The sequence below is a fragment of the Lolium perenne genome, chromosome 1 (assembly GCF_019359855.2).
Source record: "Lolium perenne isolate Kyuss_39 chromosome 1, Kyuss_2.0, whole genome shotgun sequence".
Classification (NCBI taxonomy): domain Eukaryota; kingdom Viridiplantae; phylum Streptophyta; class Magnoliopsida; order Poales; family Poaceae; genus Lolium; species Lolium perenne.
Genome location: NC_067244.2, coordinates 206140289 through 206162598, shown reverse-complemented (window position 1 = coordinate 206162598; position 22310 = coordinate 206140289). Strand labels below are relative to the sequence as shown.

The 22310-nt window shown below is 43.5% G+C and overlaps 1 protein-coding gene across 1 annotated transcript; it reads right to left on the bottom strand.

Annotated features, from left to right (window-relative positions):
- Positions 1-510: 510 nt before the first annotated feature.
- Positions 511-11745, bottom strand: LOC127320909 (uncharacterized). Its single transcript, XM_051349989.2, has 28 exons — positions 10848-11745; positions 10553-10760; positions 10137-10460; positions 9775-9922; positions 9563-9700; positions 8798-8879; positions 7901-8169; positions 7704-7817; positions 7377-7615; positions 6923-7150; positions 6686-6838; positions 5996-6133; positions 5658-5888; positions 5442-5569; positions 4926-5046; positions 4546-4710; positions 3905-4052; positions 3666-3766; positions 3340-3468; positions 2979-3026; positions 2802-2909; positions 2620-2694; positions 2453-2503; positions 2243-2389; positions 2021-2151; positions 1793-1880; positions 1607-1666; positions 511-1506 (listed from the first exon to the last, which is right to left on the bottom strand). Exons 1-28 carry the CDS (start codon positions 11675-11677, stop codon positions 709-711), a joined length of 5400 nt encoding a protein of 1799 aa, XP_051205949.1. The 5' UTR covers positions 11678-11745; the 3' UTR covers positions 511-708.
- Between the last annotated feature and the right edge of the window lie 10565 nt (positions 11746-22310).

The following is a 22310-nucleotide window of genomic DNA, read 5'->3' as shown; positions in this document are numbered from 1 at the left end:
AACCCAAGAGCGTTAAACCGTTCAACTTTTATATAGTAGTGTATACGGGTTATCCAATTTTTTAATACTTTGAAATTCGTTTTTTTTAAAGTAAAAGGAGCATATGCATCTGAGATCAAAAGTGCATTTCCGATTTGTCCTCGCATTTGGTCTAGAAAGATTTTCAGTAGCTTAATCAGAGGTTTATCTTTTCTGTCTATCCAAAAAAAAACGGATCATGAGCTTGATACTTCCAGATGTTTTATGAAGTGGCGTCTTCTCGATTAAGAAATTTGGATCAGAGTGAGTATCATTCTTTTACTGGAATCATAATAATTTGCTTGACTGGAGGAATATTTAAACCAGTGTATCAGGTGCCTGGTTCATTTAGGGGAAAACTATTGGGCTCAAATTCAACTTAAATTAACCATCCGAACAAATACCGTTCTCCCTGAATGTAAGGTATTTGCAATTTAGCTCTTTCAAGAGCAAGCTAAAGTACTCAACAAACCCGACATGGTATAGCCAAAGTTTGTATACATACCACATGGAACTTCCTTTCCTTTCCATTCAAGCCAAGGTACAGTACAGTAGATCAGACAGGGGTTCTAGGTACAGACTTAGAGACCATCCTGCTAAAATCCTCACCGGAGAACAATCGGTACCCATCCCTTCATGTCATGTTACAACAACATAAGATTCTCCTGTTCACTGGAAAAAATAAACTAACTACTGAGGAGGAAGTTGAGATTGTGAGGACGCTCTTCGCGCGCGGTGCTGGCGTGTGTAGTCCCAGATGGCGATGGCCGCGCTGACATGAACATTAAGCGACCTGACGACCCCAAGCTGTGGGATCTCAACGCACACGTCTACCACCTGCTGGATAACATCCACGGGGATCCCCTCCTTCTCCCGCCCCAGCACCACCACCGTCTTCTCAGGGAACACAAACTCGTCCAGCGCCACGCTGTGGGCTGTCTGCTCCAACCCCACTACCGTGTACCCCTCCGCCCGCTTCCTCCCCAGGAAAGTTCTCACACTCTCCACCGGCACCTCCACCATTGGCACCCACTTCTCCGCCGTCACGCTGATCAGCCGGAACTGCTTGTCTTGCACCACGCCCATGTCAGAAACCGCCAGCAGCCCCGCTTTGAATATCTCGCAGGTCCGAGTCAGACCCGCCAGGTTCGGGATCCTATCCACCAGTGACGCCATTACGATCAGCTCTTGCTGGCTCTGCCGGACCGTCTCTGCCGCCTCCTTCCTCGACTCCACCGTCAGGTTGAACGTGCCATCATCTTCCTCTATCTCGAAGAGAAGCCTTGAGATGTCGTTGTTGCCCATGATTGCGCTCGACGCTTGCTCCGAGTCCCGCTGGGGTATGATCTTTTTCTGGAAATCCTGACTGACTTTTGTCGTTATCGTCTTCTCGAAATCCTCCTGGTCGTGTTTTCCTGCCGCCAGATCCTCGTTCTTGATTGCTGCTGCATCCTTTATCATGCAATCTCTCAGCTCCTCCCTCACGTCCTGACATTACATACATCCAGGAGGAGTTATAATAGTTAATTTGGCTCCAAGTGCAGTTTCGTGCAACAAACTTAATACAGCTCAAGCTTCAAGTGCTTACATTCAAAAAATTATTCACTCGCTCCAGCACTGACACTGGAACACATTCAAAGCCAGACGACTGCATAAAAAACAGCATATTCAGAATTACACCAGAAATGCCGAAACATTCACTGCCTTCCATGCTAGTCATTTCTGACAAAATGAGCAGTGCCCCTAAATTTTAGAGACCAAGAATATTACAAACCTCAGGGCGAGCGGTAAATATGCCTGAAGGAGTCCCAGATGTATCCGGGTCAAAAACGTCTAGGAAACCTTCAATTGAGACTCTCAGTCTGAAATCAAAATACATGATTTTATAGTTTACATCTTATCAGATTAAAAAGAAAAGGAAATCCAGTCTCTAGTTGACAGGACTAGTTGTACTAAGAAAGAAGACACTGAGACTAGCTAAATAGAAGGAAACTGGATGTACCTTGCACAGTCAGTATTCTCTGCCAGATATTGTCTAAAATCTTGAAAGCACCTCCTCTCGATGAATGGCTCTTCTGAGCTTTCGAGTTGCAAAATAGGCCACAACTTGGAAAAAACACAGTGGACAAGTAGCTGCAACACAAGATAGATCTTCAGTTGATTAGAACAGTGTAACACTCCAAAAAAATGTAGCTCCACATAATTTCAAGTTACATAATTTTACCTGAGTGAAACTACGTAAACTGTGGTGATGGGATGTTAAAAAGGGAATTATTGGAGGAAGCAGTTGATTCAGATGGTTCCTCTGGGCAGACAGCTCCCTTGAATGTAGCATCACGTTTGCTGCTATAAATACATAAGAAGATAGTGCCTGCAGAGAGGAAATAGTTAAATAAACACATCAAAATAGTAACACATCTGACCAAATGCTTACCTGTTGCCGCATCTCATTGTCGTGAAAAATAGGAACAAGCTGTTTTTCAGCCTGCAAATCATAATTCATCACAAAAAGGATAGTTAAAGGCAAGAAGATTCTACTGACAAAAAAAAAGCATGATTGATCACATAGGTCTATAGGCAGTGACATAAATGAGCTCTCACCAATGTTGGAAATTTTAAATAAATAAGTATAGCGAATGTCTCCAGGAACTGCCGAACAGCAGGTAGATTGTTTCTCTGCAGAAACAAAAGTGTGCCATTTGAACTTGCATCAATACATAAAGGCAGATGTACACAATGGCATAGCTTAAAAGCGTAATACGCAAGATTAAAAATGTCCTTACATAAAGGCATATGTGAGCACTAGATGTCACTTCCTCAACTATGTCTTCCTCTACATAGTGCGAAAGAACACATATCATCTGCCACACACGAACTTTACGCCTATGCACCTGACAATAGGCATATTTCAGAATAAGGTGCAAAATAGCAAGGTTCTCGATACTAAGCAACAGGCTTACACTGCTATATTTTTTGTAAAGTTCTTTCGAGAGGTCATTGTCGTTCACCTGTACAAACAGAGCAAATACGAAATGTCAAATATCCACTAAATTTAAACATGCAATTGTAAGTCAGCATGATAGGCAAGTTTGCAGCATCAGATAAGTTTCACAGTTTAGTCATACTGAACTGGTATTTCGCCCATGAAACTCATCCGAAACTCTATGTATAAAAACTTCCCAAAACTATAAAAGGTAACCATACTACTTATCGAGTTATCGAGTAAAAAAGAGTAACAGCATATAAAAAGCCAAGACAGCATTGACTGAGTTGGCAAACCCTGAACCAGTAGCTAAACTGTTCTGAGTCTGAAAATGTTACCGCTGAATCAAGAAGTTTCAGTAGAAATAGTTTGCCAGATTGAAGAGCTTCTTCAGTCCCCAAACTCTTTAGCTGATGAAATAAAGCAGCAACTGAAACGCGTGCATACAATTCTGTATTAATGAAGACCTGCAATAGCATTGGCAATGCATTTTAGAACTGTGAATCAATTGATTTGTTGGCGACTTTCAAGGAAAAGGAGAAGGTTCAAGTGATTTCTTTTACATTGTAATAAGTATTATTCTTGAGAAAGGAATAGTAGATAGACAAGCATGGTTCATTATTCAAGATTTTAAGAATCAGAGGGCAGAGGGGTGCAGTTTTACCTCTGTGAATTCACGATCTGGACTTTGCGCTAGCATTGAAACTTCAAATCTTGCCTCATGGTTTTCAGAGAGTTCGGCTTCAAAATCTTCATCAAATGCCACTATTCAATTTACATGAAGTTCCATTGGGAAGGTTAGAATGTACAACAGCATATTGGCAGGATTTGTTAGAAAGGTAGTGTAAGATAGAAGATGATGAACATACAGAAACTATTCAGAAAAAGATTTCATAACCTTACCAGATCCATATAATGCTAATAGTTTCAGTTCCTCCATGTAAAATCTAAGAGTATCTGGGTACATTAACCATAAACCACTCAAGTGCAAAGCTGCTAGGCGAATAGTTCGAGGACTCTTTGAACCTTCATTGAGGAGATTCTCGACAAACTGGAAACAAAAGGACAAGTTACTTGTTGCATCATGTCTTATATAGCATGTAAGACAGTGGTGCTAAAAATGAACTCCCACATTGATGAATTGCATAAAGATACCATGTAGTGTATGTACAAAACACAACAAGGTTAAGCAGACAGGCGAAATTGAGGTCACAAAAATTTGTTAACCGCATTTGTTTGTCAGTCAGCAATCTGGTGGTTCCTCTGACCCTCTCTAGCACAGGCTGGACTTTGCAGTAATCAAGTTTCATTTAGTCATCCATAAAATATAACGAGAACCATATGGAACTATATGCCTGTAACTAAGTACACAATGCAGGCCAAGCATATAAAAAGCAGCACTACTTTAGTAGAATAGGCAAAGCATGGACAAACAGATGGCAGCAGCAAGTAGGCATTTTTTCTTCTAGCACTTGTAAAGAACAAGAAAAAGGTTTCACGTTAAAAACAGTAGAGTAATAGAGAGAGAATATGTTAGAACTGACCCATTTCAAAGGGCCTGGCCCCTTTTCATTTGCCTCATGTAGTTCCAAATTCGGAAAGATTGATGGGTGCAATATCGCAGATAGTAGTGCAGCAATTGGTGCAATTCTGCGTTTATTGCAGCTAAGGTGCAAGATCCAGGAAGATTTTACCAATTGCATCATCATCTGCAGCAAATAGAGAATAAACATCAATGCCAAAATACAAGCCATAATAATGATCTAAATCTGAAGGAGAAGTTACCCCATCCGTTTAGAAATATATGACATTATAAGTTTTAAAACTTGAGCTGTCAAACAGTAATTATATAACTTCGACAACAAATTGTGCAAAACCATTTAGGTTGTTCATATGAATACAGTAACAGGGCTTTAAATAGTACCTCATAACTGATGCCCAAAGAGGATAAATTTCTATGGCTCATATTAAACTGTAAAAGCCCCAAAACAGACCTCACACACCTAAGGATGGATACAACAGAATTCTCACCAGCATTTTCAAGACTGCAAGGATTAAAAGTAAATAAGTAAGGTCAAAAGGAGAACATACATCAATAAGTGCCTAAATATAAGTTGATGTATTCAACCAAGATGAGAAAGAAAGCAAATATGACCATGCTTAAACTTTAAATGTAAAACCTGTATCTATTAGAAAAAGACAATTGAGAGCAATTAGTCACTCCTTTAGATAACTCCCATACAAAATTGATAAGGAATGCTGTAAATTTTTAACAAGTTACACTATGGAAACAAGTTCTGAAAATGTTGCAACTATCAAACATGCTAGGATCCTTCAGATACACAGGTAAAGTAGTCACTTCGGTTTGAACATTTTCTAAGGGAATACTCCTATGGTTTGCCAATCATATATGAAGAATCCGAAGTCATGTGGTACTCACCTTTCAGTAATATCAAGAAAGATGGTTCGGAGGGTTGAATCTGAAAACAATGGACCTAAACTCTTCAGCTGGGATTTGTTCTCATCACAGCAGCGAGAAATGGATAGCAGGGAGTCTACACAAAGCCACTAACTCAAAACTAATAATTAGGAGCTGCTTCAGTAATTTACTTGTCAATATACAAAACTGAGCCATGGACACTACGAAGGGACTCACCTTCCAACACATTAAAACAGCTCGTCTGCTTCGTGTCAGAACTCCATTTGTAAGGAGGCTGTTGATATTACCAAGAAAAGTAGTGGCCAGAAAATCCAATGGCAATTTGACATCGCCATTTAATTGCTTTGGTTCCACAAAAACCAGAAAGTGATAAATGGCAGGAGTAGATAGAGCGGACAGTACATAGACTAGAGCTTCATAAGCTGCCAAGTGAAGTTCAGCTCCAGTCTTGTCCAGGAAAAAGAATTAATCAGGCATAAAAACTAATATGGACAAACTGCAAGCCACTGACATATAAATATTAAGCCAAACACTGAAAAAAAAAAGTAACCAACCTCTGTTGCATAAGTACAATGTTGGATAACTTCCCAACAGAACTCCCACAGGAATGAAAATGCTGAATGAAGAGAAACATCAGAGGTGTAGTGGTTACACCATGTAACAACAGAGCTAACACACCTTATAGACCAAATCTGTGAAATATTACAATAGGAAGTTATCACATTTACATCATAAAATGGTGGGAGGAAATTTAAAGCGAAGGTAATATATGCTGCCTATAATAAGAGATCTTCGGAAGCTATCAAGACAACAGTACGAACACGGGAATAATCAGCCGGTGGTAGATGGGCTGAAAGCACAATAAGCAGCTTGTAACAGCCCACCTATATAATTTTCTCCAGATTAGAGGGGAGGGGGTATGAGAAGTTACAAATTGTCATAATATTACATGGCAAAAAAGAAGTTTTGACAGTATTACATGGTTCAAAAGAAAAGAATAGACAAAAACATCTGCATGTGATTATTAGCCAGCAATGTAGCAATCCTCTATCAAATCAACCAAATGTCCAAATCCATCAGATCACTGGAAAACTATTTTCCATATCTTACTTGCTGCTTAATTAAGATAACAATGTCTCTGAAAAGCAACATAAAACAGACTAAATGGGACCTTTTACTAAATACAACTCATTAAGATGGCCAAATGCAATAATGTGGTATGAAATCATCAGAAAGAGGCATACACTCTGCAGCACTGAAGAGGTTATGGAGGTAGCTAAACGACGCTGACTCGGACCTCCAAGCTTTCCTTTAACAGAACATGGTAAATCCATGTTGTCTTTATTTTTTAACCAGAAAACTGAGCAAGATTGCTTGCTAAAGGCCACCATATTTTCCTGAATTAAGACATAAGCAAGGTGATATATAGAGGCTATTAGATAAAGAGCCTTCAGTCACAGTACAAAGAAAAAATAGGTTACCAAAACTAAAAGCAATGATTTTGCAAGCTTCTCATTGATAGCTCGGTGCTCTAATCCATCTGTCATATCTGAACCTCCACTGGCGATGGTATTATTCTGGTGAACAAGCTTTTTCTTTTTCACTTCAAGCTCCTCAATCAAACTTATAATGATGACAAAGAACTTTATGTAGAGATATTCTCTAGCAGGAGAATTTTCAGAAAGCTTGTCACCACATTTCTCCAGGAACTGCAAATAAAAGGGATATCTCAAACCAAAATTGATTTCAATCACACAAGAGGAAAAACATAGCTACAGTGTGGGCGTACTATTATCGCCTACTGATAGGCCAGAGAAATTAAGGTTACAGACCTTAGCACAATATAAATATCCACAGGGTGCTTATTTAGTCAATAGTCAACAGCAATGCTAATGCTTTCCACAGACTTCAAAGTAGGTGGCAAGCAAAACATACCGAAAATATTTGCTTGAAATGTTGCTCCTCTAAGGTTACAAGAACAAGGGTCCTTGCCCACCTCTGTGCTTCAGCTTCCCATGCACCCACATCCTCATCATCATACAAATACGATCCTTCTACCCATGTGTGTTTAATGAAGGTGGTTGGGAAATCAATTAGCTCATCCAACAAATTGTTCATCTCAGAACATTCTTTTTTCTGAAGAAACCATTTCTGAACTGTAGCCCTCAGTGGTCCTACAAGGAGAAGCAAATATGGCTGTTAGTTATCCTCAACGGTGGAGATGCTGCAGACAAACATTTCACCATATTTGCATGTACCCACCAGTATAATCAGTAAACTCTCGAGGTATTGTAGAAATGAAATACAAAAGCCGATTGAGTGGAATTTCAGCTGCACTTATCAAAGATACTGCGGCTTTGATAACCTGTTCACAAACTGCAGTTGACTTCAAGTTAACAAAGTGATAATGCATTACTTACCACTAGCTCCAAGTTTTTTCCATCAGAAAGATTTCTAACCTTTCAGACGATACTTTGGATTAAAGTGGTGTTTGCTCCTCTCACTAAGAATCCATAAGGCCTCTAATAAATCTGCAGTATTGACTGCTATATAAGTATCTCCATTGCATTTTGCCAAGTCACTCACAGCAGAAGCACATGGTAAGTCGTGTGTATCTGATTGACAAGCGCATGACGCAACACAAAATGCAAGAGTCATTAATCCTGCTCGGCCAAATGAATCTTGTTTAGCAGCAGACGCCAAATTCCAAACCAGATGTAAACGGTCACTGGCAATATATGGAGAGAAAAAAGGTATCAGGACACCACAAGAAGCAAGTCGTACTATTGAAAACAAACTTAACTTAAAGTATGCGTTCGGATTTTTTTAAAGCAAAGCAGCGAAGGAGGCCCCCACAACGAGTTTTTTTTAAACAATAAGAACACATTCGTGTCGGTGAGGACCTGAACCCGGGTGGCTCGGTTGTAAATCCACTCCCCTAACCAAGTAAGATAGGCTATATCTTACCGCTAAACAACATAAATACTCTCATTTGAAATGGTACTGAGTTCATGTAGCTCATGATATGATTCAATATGTGTTATTCCTTGCAGCTCCAGCATTTGCACATAAGTTCTATCTAGTTATGTTTCTGAACTATATATTACAACACGTGTAAATTCAGTACACAGTAACCTTTCAAACAAAGAACACACAATACTGCAAGAGTCTAGTTTGATACTCATTGTGATGCATATTGACATCCTTCAATTAATGCAAAACTAAATACTGTAACAGAAAGTGTTGCACAACTAAACTCATTTCCAGAGTCCAAAGTATCAGATCTCATATCTATAATGAAGTGTGACAACACCACAAACTGAGATAGAAGGTAGTAGTTGTCCAAGAAGTAGTACCGTGTCATCAATTTCCGGGCATAATTGCTGAAAAACCTCTCTGCACCTTTTATGGTTTCTGACTTATAAACACCACCAACGCCTAGACAAATTTATGCAGATAGCTCAGCATGTAAAAAAGAATGACCAGTTGAACAGTATGTCACATAAAAGTATATATACCAGACAACTAAAGATAGGAAAGCAAAGAAAAAAATTGCATGACCATCGGGGATCAGTAAACAAAAGCAGGTGGGGCAGTGTTGCAATACAAACAGAAAAATGCAAAATACTTGCCCAAGGACAAAATCGATAACTAAGAACAGAGAAACTAGCCACATGCAATCAAGTTTCCCACCATGTACAATATGAGTTTGAAATCTAACAAAGTTTTAATCCAAATTCGCTGCAAAGGACAAACATATACCAAGTGATGCTTATTCAATAGGTTCATCCATTTGGTTTGAAAACCATATGCCATTTGAAATTTCCGTATCTTTGTTTACATTGCAAATGTACTAAGGTAATATGGTGTTCCTTGGAAGGCCTTTTGAGATAATAGTATTTCTGTATCTACGGAGGTAATATGGTGTTCCTTGGAAGGCCTTTTGAGATAATAGTATTTCTGTATCTAGGGAGGTCCCTAAAAATTGTACCAAGAAGAAATAACTGCATCATAAAGTGCAAACGAAAGCACATATTTGAAGTAAACAGAACAAATTTGTATTTCTCATAGCAGAACTGTTCATATTCTATCAAATTAAATGAAAACCAAATAACACTAACCGAAATCCTTGTGATGAACTACATCATTCAGGCCACGTATGAGAGGGCCAAGAATAAATCCTCTAGGGACCATTTGAGCATAGCCTTTGTAGTGTTCCCATGTGATAACCAAAAAGGATTGCATTACCAGGCATCGCACTGCAAAGGGCATTCATAAAGGCAGATTAAGAAAAAATTCTAAGAATATATGCCATGTACGTAACAGTGCTGACCTTGAGGGTTATCATGAGTAAACCCACGCTCCCACAACACCGTCATCCAGTGGAAAATCCCTTCCACAGATTCCATCTGAGCATGAAAAGCTCTGTATATGTGACCCATGTGGTCACTCTGTGGTGTAGACTCAAACAGTAACGCTACCTGCACATCATGTTTTAACATAATAGCCAGTTAAAGCAAAGAAGTAAGCTCCCACAAAATAAAAGCAAAGAGGTGAATAGTGCTGTGTTTTCACTGTTACCGAGTGAGTGTTCAGCTACATAGGCTTTAACATGTATTAAATTCAGGATTGCTGGCAATGAACATATCTTCGAGTGAATAGTTCCGTAAGAGAAACATGCATGGACAAACTAACCTGGTGCGTCCAGGCTGCCTCGACTAAATGTGTACCGAACTCCTGGAGCATCTCGTAGAGTAACAGGAAGACCTTCCATCGGTCTTGACCACTTGAGCAGTGCTCACCTGATTGCGCGATTTCTTCAACACCTAGGGATTTGGCCTCTTTGTTAGCCCACCTTTCCTTTTTTGTCACAGAGGTATTTGATGTGGCTTGACCAGCCAAAGCAGCTGGGCTGCTGCCAGAGCATTGCTGGTTCCCATCATTTCCAGAAGAAAATATGCTTAGCGATATTTTCAGGAGGTAGAAAGCCTGTTTCCTTACTACAGTGTCCTTGTCAACCTGGTGCATGGAAAAATTCAAGTGTGTTAACCCCGATGGGAATCCTGACAAGTGGATTTCAGCGTAGCAAAGTAATCAACTAGATGGCTTACCAGTCCCCTGCGCAGTTCATCCCAAAATCCAGTGACATTCCTAAGATCAAAGTCGTGGGCCTCATCAGCTCCTGGCACAGCATACTGACATCCCGATTTCAACGCCGAGAAGTATATAGAAAGTATACCGTATGCATCGAGCCGCTCGGCACGGCCCAGAGAGAACAGAGAAACACAACAGTTCCAGATGGACTCCAGGAAACCAGACCTGCACGAATAATGCAGGAGAACGGTTAGCTCGAGCAAACAATTCAAACTAAGAAGTTCCACTGCACATGAAAGAAAGTCGACCAACCTAGATAGCTTAAGCTGGACCGCCCCAAACTCGAAAGCTACACAGGAAATATCTGCTAGTGAAATTAGCAGAGGCTGCAGGAGGATTCGGGTGGCACAGGACCGGTACTCCTGGCTGTGGTCGAACATCTTGAGCACGAGCCTGGACAGGTCCCAGGTTAAATTCTGCAGCAGTGTGTTGAGGGAAGCGTCCTGGGGCAGGCTGAGGGTATTCTTCTGTCTCCTCTCCAATGCGTCTCCGAGCAGCGACGCCAGGAGTGCGGCGGCATTGGAGAGGGGCAGCAGCGATGCGCCTGATTGGTGATGATCCTCGGCGTCGGCAGCATCCAGGTGGTAGTGGTATATGATGGAGTGGTCGTCGCCGTATTCATTGGTGGTGGGCAGACCCATTGCGACGGCACAGGACCGGATGCAGAAGGGCAGGACGGTGGCTCCGAGCAGGTCCCAGGATTGGGCGGCGGAGACGGTGTCGCACATGAGCGCGATGGTCTGCTGCTGGAGCTGGTTGGACTCGCCGCGGAGTAGCGGTAGGAAGACTCTCCAGAGGAGTGTGCGCAGCGCGTCCTTGGAGGAGGAGGAGTCGAGGTGGGAGAGCAGATGGCAGAGCGCGGCAGCGTGGGAGAGAGAGGCGGCATGGCCATGGCCGGGGTGGAGAGCCTGCGGCTGCACCGGGGAGGCGGGGAGTACCTCGGGGAAGGAGTCAAGGAGGGAGTGGAAGAGCTGGGAGGGCGAGGTGGAGGATGAGGAGGAGGCGAGGACGCAGTCTACGACGGCGGAGACGGCGTCCGGAGGGACGGCGCGGAAGCAGCTCTGGAGGGCTGCGAGCGCCATGGATGGTGGCGGCGGGCGGCGGCGCCGGTCGGAGGGAAGGGAGAAACTGGAGTAATTTTGGAGGGTTTGGGCCGGGCCTCCGGGAAAGTCGATGTCTACTCCATCTCCTGTCTTCGAAATATATCATATTGCTCTTCGAAATATATAATGAACTCACGAGTTTTTTTTTTTGACATGAAAAAAATCAATCATATTGCTCTTCGAAATATATAATGAACTCACGAGTTTTTTTTTTTGACAGATGAACTCACGAGTTAGCAGAACAATTGCTTCCTGAAATTAAAAAAATGTTAGTGAAAAAGTAAGAAAAAAATATCCCTTTAAAATAACCACGGTTTCTAATATTTCTTACATGAATATTTTTGCGTTGAGGGTAACTTATATGCATTTTTTTCCTAGGCATAGCCGCATAGGTGATCCCAATCTTCGATCAAGGAAGGTTCTGAAAGGCTTATTATAAAACAGTCATGTGTATGGATATAAAACCATACTTATTGGTGCCTAACCTTCTTAGCGGCACACCATATTGAAACACAACATGGTGTTAAGGGTCGGGGTATAAACCCTATTGTGGTATGCTACATGGTCACCTTGGTGGAAACCTTTGGACAATCATACCCCCCTCGTTTTTATCTGATTAAGATGATTTTTCCTTAATTCATTTAAAATCGGGATTTATCTAAAAGTGCCATTTTGGTAAAAAAAAATTGGTGTACCTTTCATTTATGTGTTTTATTCATCCATTTTTAGCGATTAGACCACAACGATCAAGAAAACAGTGATTGAAGATGACTAAGTTGCTGGGCCAAACAAGCACCCACTTTGACCATATTGCTCATATATTTTATGTGCATGATCTTCAAACTATTCATAACTTGCATATTACTACCTCTGTTCCAAAATACAAGAAGTTTTGGTAGGCTAAACTTCCTACATATTGAAACAGAGGTAGTACTTGGTTAAAATGCTATTTCAAATGTCAAGCGCTTTCTGATAATCTTATGCTAAGTATATGAGTCACTTGTACCATTATACCCCTATTTTCGTCACCTTAGTTAGGGGAATACCTGACAAGGTATCAACTTGTCAATGCCTATGGATTGTAGGCTAGGGTTTAGTTAGAAGTAGAGGGTAAGTAGATCTCGAAGGTTTCAGCCGAAAAGTACTCGACGATTATGAAAACTAGGGTTTGCAGACAATGATTCGATTGATTCTTCGTCCCTCGACTCCCCCTTTATATAGGAGGTGGAGCCGAGGGATTCGTGTTATACAAGTTTACAGAGTCCGAGACGGTTTCTAACTCATCCCGCCAGATTACAAACAACACTTCCTATTACAACTCATCTTTTCCTTAAATACATCTTGGGCTCTCGAATCTTCTTATTCTTCGGGTAGTGGGCCTTCAGTAAACCCCGGGTACTATATTCGGCAGGCCCATTTGGGGTGCCTATGTCAGTAGCCCCCGAGATTTTGCTTGAATCATAGAGTCAGGGAAAATCTCCACTGTTTATTTTTACTCGAAAGCTTTAACTTTTTATATTTCTTCACATAAAATTCTATATTGTACAGGGATACTGGTAGTTGGGGCTAGTTCATCTGACGGATCAGGTACTAGTTAACTGCTCTAGTGGCAATCCGCAAAAACCTACTTCAAAATCATGTCCCTGGACATGATCTCGGGATACCGGTGTAAACGTCGACAGTGCCGCTTAAGGTCTTACCATTCTGTCGAGTCCCGGCCAAATTTATCGGATACCTAACGCGTCCGTTAGGATTTTTCTTCGTATCTCGTTGATACGGATAAAAGTAGCAGTAGCGCAGCTTTGGCGATGCCACGCCCAGCAGAACGGATCCGAGGTCTTACCTTCGCAAATTTGCGGCATTCGTAAATTGATCGCAACTTCGGCGTTTCCGAGAATATATTGTCGAGTGCTTTTCCGCTGTTGGAATGGCACATTTTATCGAGTCAAGTATGACTTATATTGCTCTCCCGATGGGAGTATATGTAGAGTTAATTATAACTCGAAATATACTCTCTTACTTTTCTATTTTTTATTTGATAATTTCATCGGGCACGCGAACAGCGTTCCCGATGGGAGTAGCCCCCGAGGCTACAACCAAGAACTCAACATTTTAGTCCACCTTGTCGCTATATTGCCATTACTTCCCAATATGATCTCTTTCTTCTTCTCTCTTTTTTTTATCTCTCGGGTGCGCGAGCAGCTCCCGATGGGAGTAGCCCCCGAGGCTACAGCCAAGAACTTGTGCTTGGTTGTAGGCTCCCGCAATTTCTATATTGCCATAGTCGAAATCTTACTTTTTGTCGAAGTAGCCCCCCAGCATTTGGGCAAAAACTTGTTTTTGATCAAAGGCTCCCGAAGTATTGAATAATTCTTCCTGTCGCCAATCTTCTTTTATTTTTCTTATCGACATGCTTCCGTTAATCAAATTTACTTCATCCTTCTTGAATAGTCGTGATTTTCCTGCCCTGTGGGTCCATTGCTTCCACCACGTTGACACGTCGTGCAAGTGGGGGACACACGTCCTCCGCTTTTTCTGGCGCACGTACGGTAACGCCTATCTCAAAAAAATACTTTTTTGCCCTTGTATCTAGAAGATCTATTCTCACCACACGATTTCTTCATCGAACGGCACACTACTTCACCCAATTCTTATATAAACCTTTCTTCAACCTCCGTTCATCCTCGCTTGCGCCGCCATCTGCTCCTCTTCGCAAAACTTCCCCTGCGCCCAACTCTCTACGATCTTCCGCACGCTCATACATTGCTTTGCCCATTGCCGTTGATGCCACCGCGCGTGCGTCCGACTCGCCACAAGACTCCGGAATCCAAGATGGCCGCCGAGGATCTTGAATGGGAGAGATCCAAAATCTCCAACCAAGACACCAACATGTCAAGAGGCTTGGCCTCATGAAGAAGGAGGACGCCATCCGCTTCCCCGAAGAAAGCTACCCCAAGCCTCCAATGGAGTACCGGGTTAGTTTTGTTGATCATCTAATCCGCGGCCTTTCGACCCCAATCCACGATTTCCTCCGCGGCCTTCTTTTCATTTATGGGATTCAACCGCACGCTGACCCCCAATTCCATCCTTCACATTTCTATTTTCATCACGCTTGCGAATGCTTCCTCGGAATCCCTCCCAATTGGGCTCGTGGAAGCGCATTTTCGCCTCCGCCGCAATGGCTCCCACAACGTCACTTATAACATAGGTGGCGTTGTTATCCGTGTTCGCATGCGATGTCGACTATTTCGACGTCAAGTTTCCCGATTCTCGTCCAAGGATGGCGCAAAAAGTGGCTCTACATCCACGAAGAAAGCGCCAACTCCGTTGAGCACAACATAGTTCCTTTCGACGGAAGTGCCGGGACCAGCGCCGCCGCCGCTCCCGGGATGCCGAAGCTTCCGAGGAAGAGAAAAAAGCGACAGAGGCACCGATGTCTCGTATCCGCCAGCTTCAAAACACTCGAGGCAAAGAGCTGTCTGGTGTTCAAATCACCGCCTACTTCCTTAGGATTAGAGTGCAGCCTCTTCGTGCTCGCAAAAATCCCCTTTGGACGTATTCTGGTAAAAATGACGCCAACCGTAATCTCCGGTGATCTTTCCACCAAGGACTTGGAGAAGTTGGTTCGAAGACTCTCTCGCCTCGGGCAAGGACCCAGTTCCTTCCTCTTGTCGCGTGGAACCATACAGCTCCACCAATCCACTCCCCGAGGTATTTTGTCTTCTCGAGTTTTTATCTTATTCCGCACTTTCTCCGCATCTCATTGTATTGTCATCTCTTTAATTTTCCTTTGGTCACTATTTTTTCAGAACCATCCTACTATGACTTCCCTTCCTCCTCTTCCTGAGGGTGGAGAAGTCGAAGAACAAAGCCATCGTTGCCGAAGATACTCAAGGTTCTTCTGTTCCCGAAAGTGAAGTCGCGGGTTCTCACAATGCGGCTTCTCATGAAAAAGAAGTTGAGTCTGAAGCCGTTGAGTCGACGCAATCCCTTCCTCCCGCTCGTTTCTCCAAGGAACAAAAGGAAAAGGACCGATGCCGAGGATTCTCGGCACCTCTAAGGCTGAAGAAGTTGTTCCCTCTCATCCGAAGGCAGCTTACGATCCTTATGTTGAATCCCTCGTCGCTCGTAAGTCACCTTTATTTCTCCCTATTTTTGTACTCGAAATTTGTATCCCGTCTTGCTTTTTATGCTGCCGATTTTTTGACCAACGGTGATGACGAGGAAGAAGTACCAATTCGACGTGGCTCCTCGGACAAGCACGTCACGCATCGTACTTGCCTCGTACACGCTAGTTGAAGGGGAAGAAACGTCGCCTCCTCAACAAAACGTCGTCACCACTACTCCACCATCAAGCCCCCTTGCTCCTTCACCAAAAAGGACAAGGGTTGAAAAGATTGTTGAAACCGCCCTCGGTTGGGCAGTTCGTCGACTCTGCTCCTAGATGATGTAAGCTTGTCGACATCTATATTTTCCTTATTTTGTTTTTTCACACCTTTTCTCTTTTTCATGCCGATGTTTCTCTTGCTATATTCACGTTGAACAGCCTATGATCAAGGATCTTCTCCGCATCGGTTCCCAATTTATTGGGTACCGTGAATATGCTAATAGAGTCGAAGGTAACGACTTTTATACTTGCTGTTTTTCCTTGATTTTTTGCTCCTGTTACTTGTCGCGATTTTTGATCTTTTCTTCCCTCTCTTTTCCATATCTCGATAGAGAAACTTGCAGAGGCCAACGAACGCGCCGACGCACTTGCTCTAAAACTTGAGCAAAGTGAGGCGGCTCGCAAGAAAGCCGAACTCGTCGCTAGCAACGCCAAGGCCGAAGCCGACGAAGCCAAGGCGAAAGCTGGCAGTGTCGAGGAACTGCAGAAAAAACTTGAGGATGCTACACTGCCTTAGATGGGCGCAAAGTCGCGCAAGCTTCTCGTGAAGAAGGAATCCTCAAGCGCCCGAAAACGCAGAGTCGCCGCACTTTCGCAATTTTGCTGATCTCTTCTATTTTTATGAGAATCGTTGTTTCTTGTCTTTTCACTAATGCTTTGTTTCCTTAACAGCCCAAACAAACCAAGATTTTGATCTCGACAAATCCTGTCAATGACCCCGTCCTTGACGCACTTTCCTATCTGGAACTTCATGGGTCCGAGATTCGTGAAGGTGTGTCGAATGCTAACGCGGTATTGTCGGCATTGTTCCCCTACTTCTTCCCGAAGAAAGAGGAGCCTGCGACTTTCCTCAACCTTGCCAAGATGTTCAATACATCGGAAGACCTTGGACCGAAGATGCGCCAAGAAAATATGAAGGTTGCCGTTGAGAGCACCTTATGGCGTTGTTTGTCGACAATCGGCAGACTATCGACTGGATGAAAGTTGGCGACACCGAGCGTATAGAGCAATCAAGGTGGAAGTCGCCTGATTAAGGCAGCCAAGCCCAACACAAAGAAGATCTTGGCCTATCTTGGGATTAAGCCATCGTCGACTCCTAGCTCGTCAAGGCCGGAGGTCTAGTTGCATGCCTCTGTTTTTCTTTCTGCTTTCTTTTGCTCTTGTCGCCAAAGTAGTCATTTGGCGACACGTATTTCCTTAGCTCCACCGTAATGCTCTTGTAATTATTCCACGAGATTAATGAAAAACTCTATCTTTGATTGTCGTTTGATGTTGTCCTGTTTAAATTTCAGTTGATATTTGATAACTATACTCCAACTTCCGCTCCTTCCAATGTTTCGCCTTCTTCTTCTCGCGCGAGGAGAACTTTTGTCGATATCGCACTGTCGACGATACCTTGTCGCAAGAACTGGATGAACTTCGGCGGCAACTTCGGTATGCGAAGAAGCAAACACTTGTGATGATTGAGCAATCTCGTAAGTCCTCTGAAGACGACAAAGTGGCACTTCAGCCAGCTCGCGAGGCCGTGGCTGCTAAGGAAATTGCTGCTTCCGAGACCGAAAAGGCGACTACTCGAGAAAATTTCATGCTCGAATTAATGAATGAAGCCATGCGTATATGTCGGGTATGCCTGTTTCATCCTCTCGATATCTTTCATCTTCGTGCTATTGTCTCTTAAAGGTTTCCACTTCTTTGTTTTGATAGGTGCCTTTATTGATGTCGCCGAGGAAGAGAGGGTAAATGCTAGGACAAACCTCCTTGTTAATCTTTCCCTGGACCATGGTTCGTTGTTTTGGGCTACCCCGAGAGAGGACCCGCCAAATTGTCGATTTCAAGATCGCACCTCTCAAACTCGCGACTTCCTTGACTTCGTACCAAGACCTTGTCCATGGTTTACAACTCCATGTTTCCTGAACGTCCAACCAAAAACTCTTCCTGAATTGATGGAAAGATTCAAGGATGCTCGCAGTATCCATGATTTTGTCAAAGCTCAACCGGTAGCCGGCGCCGCATTTGCTCTTATCATGCTCCGTATCTGCCACTCAAAACTTGACCTTCACCGAAGTTGTCGCGAAAGTGCATCAAAAGGTAAAACGTCGAAGAGTTGGTGTTGACAGATTAACACGAAGGTTACGCCTATAGCCGAAGAAATGATTGAGGACCTTCTTCGGATGGACGCCGACTTTTTGCCGATGGCCATTATGCCGATTTTCTTGGCGCTGCTCCTGAAGAAAACAGAGTTACTCTTGATGATATATTGAATCAAGACTAGTTATTTTCCTCTTGTAGATATTTCTTCTTTGTAACCCATGACTATGATTATATTGTAAAGCAATCATTATATTTCTCTGTTTGTCTAGCCCCGAGTGTTTCGGTAACTCTTTACCGTATTTGTATATTTGCGAGATTTTGAACCAAGGCATTTATATATTTATGGGGAATATGAGCCCCGAGCTTTTTGTTGAATACTATTTTGTATTTTTGCCGACTCACGAGGTATTTGAATACCAAGGCAAGGCTTTTCTTTTGTCGACGAACTATATTGAAATTTGTCTGAGCAAAGTCTTTGATCATGTCGATAAAGAAGAAAAGTTATATCATCACTATCTTTATTATATTGCAGCATCGCGAGCTCCGCCACATTAAAAACCTTCTCCGGCCCCACTCGGTGCCCCGAAAAAGGAAAAGAGTGCGTCTGAAAACTCGCGGGCGTTTCAAGACATTGAAGTTTTACAAGGACTATATTTCGACTCTAGGCGTAGAACCGCCTAAGTTGCGCCACGTTCCAGGGTTTGGCTCCTCCACCCCTGTCTTCTTATCCTTTATCCCGTATGCTCCTCCTCCGATTACTTCCGTGACAATGTAAGGGCCAAGCCATGGTGACTCGAGTTTTTCATGACTTTTTTGCGTGAGCCGAAGAACTAGGTCTCCCACCGAAAAGATCTTGGCCGCAATCGTCGACCGTGGTAATTTTTCAAGTCCCGTCGATATTTAGTTACCCGAGATAATACTTCATCTCGAGCTTCATCAAGTGCGTCGACGTCATCTTCTAGCGCTCTTCTCGACGTTTCTTCATCATATTCGGCGACACGTGGAGAGTTGTGCTCTATCTCGATTGGTAGTACCGCTCTGCTCCATGAACCAGGAAAAACGGAGTTTCTGTGTTGCCGTGTTTGGTGTTGTTCGGATGCTCCACAACACGCTTGGTAGTTCTTCTCGGCCAGGTATGTCGAGCTTTTTCCGGTGGTCCTAACAAGCGCTTCTTGATGCCATTGCAGATGATGCCATTGGCTTTTTCGACTTGCCCATTGGTTTGAGGATGTGCGATCGACGCAAAGTTTAGCTTGATACCCACCTCTTCGCAATAATCTTTGAATTCATGGGATGTGAAGTTCTTGCCGTTGTCCAGTGACGATGCCGTTGGGCACTCCAAATCAAGACGAGGCCTTTTACGAATTTTATCGCGGATGCTCCGTCTGGTGAATTTATCGGCTTCGCTTCTATCCACTTTGTAAATTTGTCGACGACTACTAACATGTATTCCTTTCCTCCCGGCCAGGATTTGTGTAACTTGCCCACCATATCAAGTCCCCATTGAGCAAAGGGCCATGACAATGGTATTGGTGCTAGCTCTGCTGCCGGAGAGTGAGGTTTTGCGGCAAACCTTTGACACGCGTCGCAAGTTCTTACTATGTCCTTGGCGTCCTCGATTCTTTGTCAACCAAGAGAATCCTGCTCGAAAAACCTTGGCTGCGATAGCTCGACTACTTGCGTGGTGGCCACATATTCCTTCATGTACATCCTTCGAATTATTCTTCCTTCTTGGGTGTGACGCACCTTTGCAAGACGCCTTTGAAATACTTCGCTTATACAATTCTCCTTGACCACCGTGAAAGCTTTGGAACGTCGAATTACTCGTCTTGCCTCAACCGGATCGTCGGTATTTCTTTCCCGAGGATGTATGATATGTACGGCTGCATCCACGGTATCTGTATCACCATGACCAGGTCCTGGTCTTCTTCTTCGTCTTCTTGCTTTTCCTTGGTAGCCCCCGAGGGTTTCTTCTCCTTCTTTTTGATTTTGTCGACTTAGTGGATCTCTCTCGTTATCTCTTCCCGAATACACACCGGCGGCACCGCAAGGCATTGCGATCCGATGTTTGCAAGAACGTCGGCTTCGTCGTTGCTCAATCTACTAATATGATTTACTTCGCATCCATCGAACAACTTCTCGAGCTCGTTGTACACCTCCTTATATGCCATCATGCTATCATTGATCGCGTCACATTGGTTCATAACTTGCTGTGCCACCAACCGTGAGTCGCCAAAGATTTTTAGTCGAGTTGCACCGCAGCTTTCGCCATCTTCATCCCGTGTATGAGAGCTTCATATTCTCGCTTCATTGTTAGATGCGTTAGGGAACGTCATCCGAAGGATGTACTTTAACTTGTCGCCTTCGGGTGATATGAGTACTACTCTCGCGCTTGGGCCCCTTCTAGTCTCTTGGACCCATCAAAGTTCATTGTCCAAGTTCTCGATAAGTCTCTGGGGTCCTGTGTTTTGCAACTCCATCCACTCTGCTATGAAGTCCCGTGAACTTGCGACTTGATTGCTTTTCTTTTTTCATACGTGATGTCCCGAGGGGAAAGTTCTATTCCCCAAAGGGAGACACGACCCGTAGCTTCTGGGTTGTTCAATATGTTTGACAAAGGAGCTTCATTGACCACTACGATCGGATGTGCCGAAAAATAGTGGCGCAATTTTCGTGCTGTTGTGAACACTCCATATGCTATCTTTTGGTACTGAGGATACCTTTGTTTTGAGGGCGATAAAACTTCGCTTACGAAGTATACTGGCCTCTGCACGCCGTGGAGTTTTCCTTCTTCTTCCCTTTCGACAACTAGCACCGTGCTCACCACTTGGGGCGTGGCTGCGATATACAACAGGAGAGGTTCCCTTTCTTTTGGCGCCACCAAAATTGGTGGTGTCGAAATTGTGCGCTTCAAATCCTCGAACGCTCTGTCGGCTTCTTCGTTCCACTGGAATTTGTCTCCTTGTTTTATCAAAGCGTAGAACGGCAACGCTTTTTCTCCCAGCCTCGCGACGAATCTGCTCAAAGTCGCGACTCGCCCGATTAGTCGTTGTATTTCTTTCAACTTTGTTGGCTTCCTCATTGTTACGATAGCTTGTATTTTATCGGGATTTGCTTCAATCCCTCTTGTGAGACTAGGAACCCCGTAAGTTCTCCTGTTTGGGACGCCGAAAGAACACTTCGTCGGGTTCAATTTGAGGCAAAACTTATCAAGGTTGTCGAAGGTTTCCTTGAGATCCTCGATCAGCGTTGCCCCCTTTTTTGATGTTATGACGACATCATCAATGTATACTTGGACGTTCTTCCCAATCTGTGTCGCCAAACACTTCTGCATCATCCTCTGATATGTTGCTCCCGCATTTTTTTAGACCAAAGGGCATTGTTTTGTAGCAAAACACGCCGTAAGGTGTAATAAACGCGGTCTTTACTTCATCTTCTTCTTTCAATCTGATCTGGTTATAACCAGAATATGCATCCAGGAAGGAAAGACGTTCACATCCAGCCGTGGAGTCGATAATTTGATCGATCCTCGGGAGGGGAAAGTGATCCTTTGGACAATGTTTATTGAGACACGTAAAGTCGACGCACATGCGAAGGACCTTAGTGTTTTTCTTCGGTACCAACACAGGATTTGCTACCCATGTGGCTTCCGTGAATATCTCTTTGATAAAACCAGCTTCTTGTAGTCGATTGATTTCTGACAGCATGGCTTTGCGGTTTGGTTCCGAAAAACGCCGCAAAGGTTGTTTGATTGGTCTCGCTAGTGGATCCAAGTTTAGGTGGTGCTCGGCAAGTTCCCTGGGTACTCCTGGCATGTCACCGGACACCATGCGAAGATTTTCCAAAGGTGCTCACGGAGGAACTCGACGAGCGCTTTCCTATGCGATATCCATGTCGTTTGCGATAGATGTCGTCTTTTGGGTCTGTCGGGTGAATCGCACCTCTTTTGAATTTTTCTCGGTACTGAAAGTTGATTCTTTGTTTGGCCTTCCAACGTCCTGGGAGTACGTCGTAATCAGTCATGCTTTTTGACGCCAAATACTCAGCTTGCATCCCGAAAGTTTCGACAACCGGTGGAAATCCTTGTCGCATTTATCGGCTAAGGCGAAGCTTCCTTTTGATCGTGATTGGTCC

Coding starts and splice junctions, on each gene's coding strand:
- LOC127320909 (XM_051349989.2), bottom strand. CDS start 11,677: ATGGCGCTCGCAGCCCTCCAGAGCTGCTTCCGCGCCGTCCCTCCGGAC. Junction 5,570..5,657: donor CTGTTTTAATGTGTTGGAAG/GTGAGTCCCTTC, acceptor GTTTTGAGTTAG/TGGCTTTGTGTAGACTCCCT. Junction 4,711..4,925: donor CTTTGGGCATCAGTTATGAG/GTACTATTTAAA, acceptor TATTTGCTGCAG/ATGATGATGCAATTGGTAAA.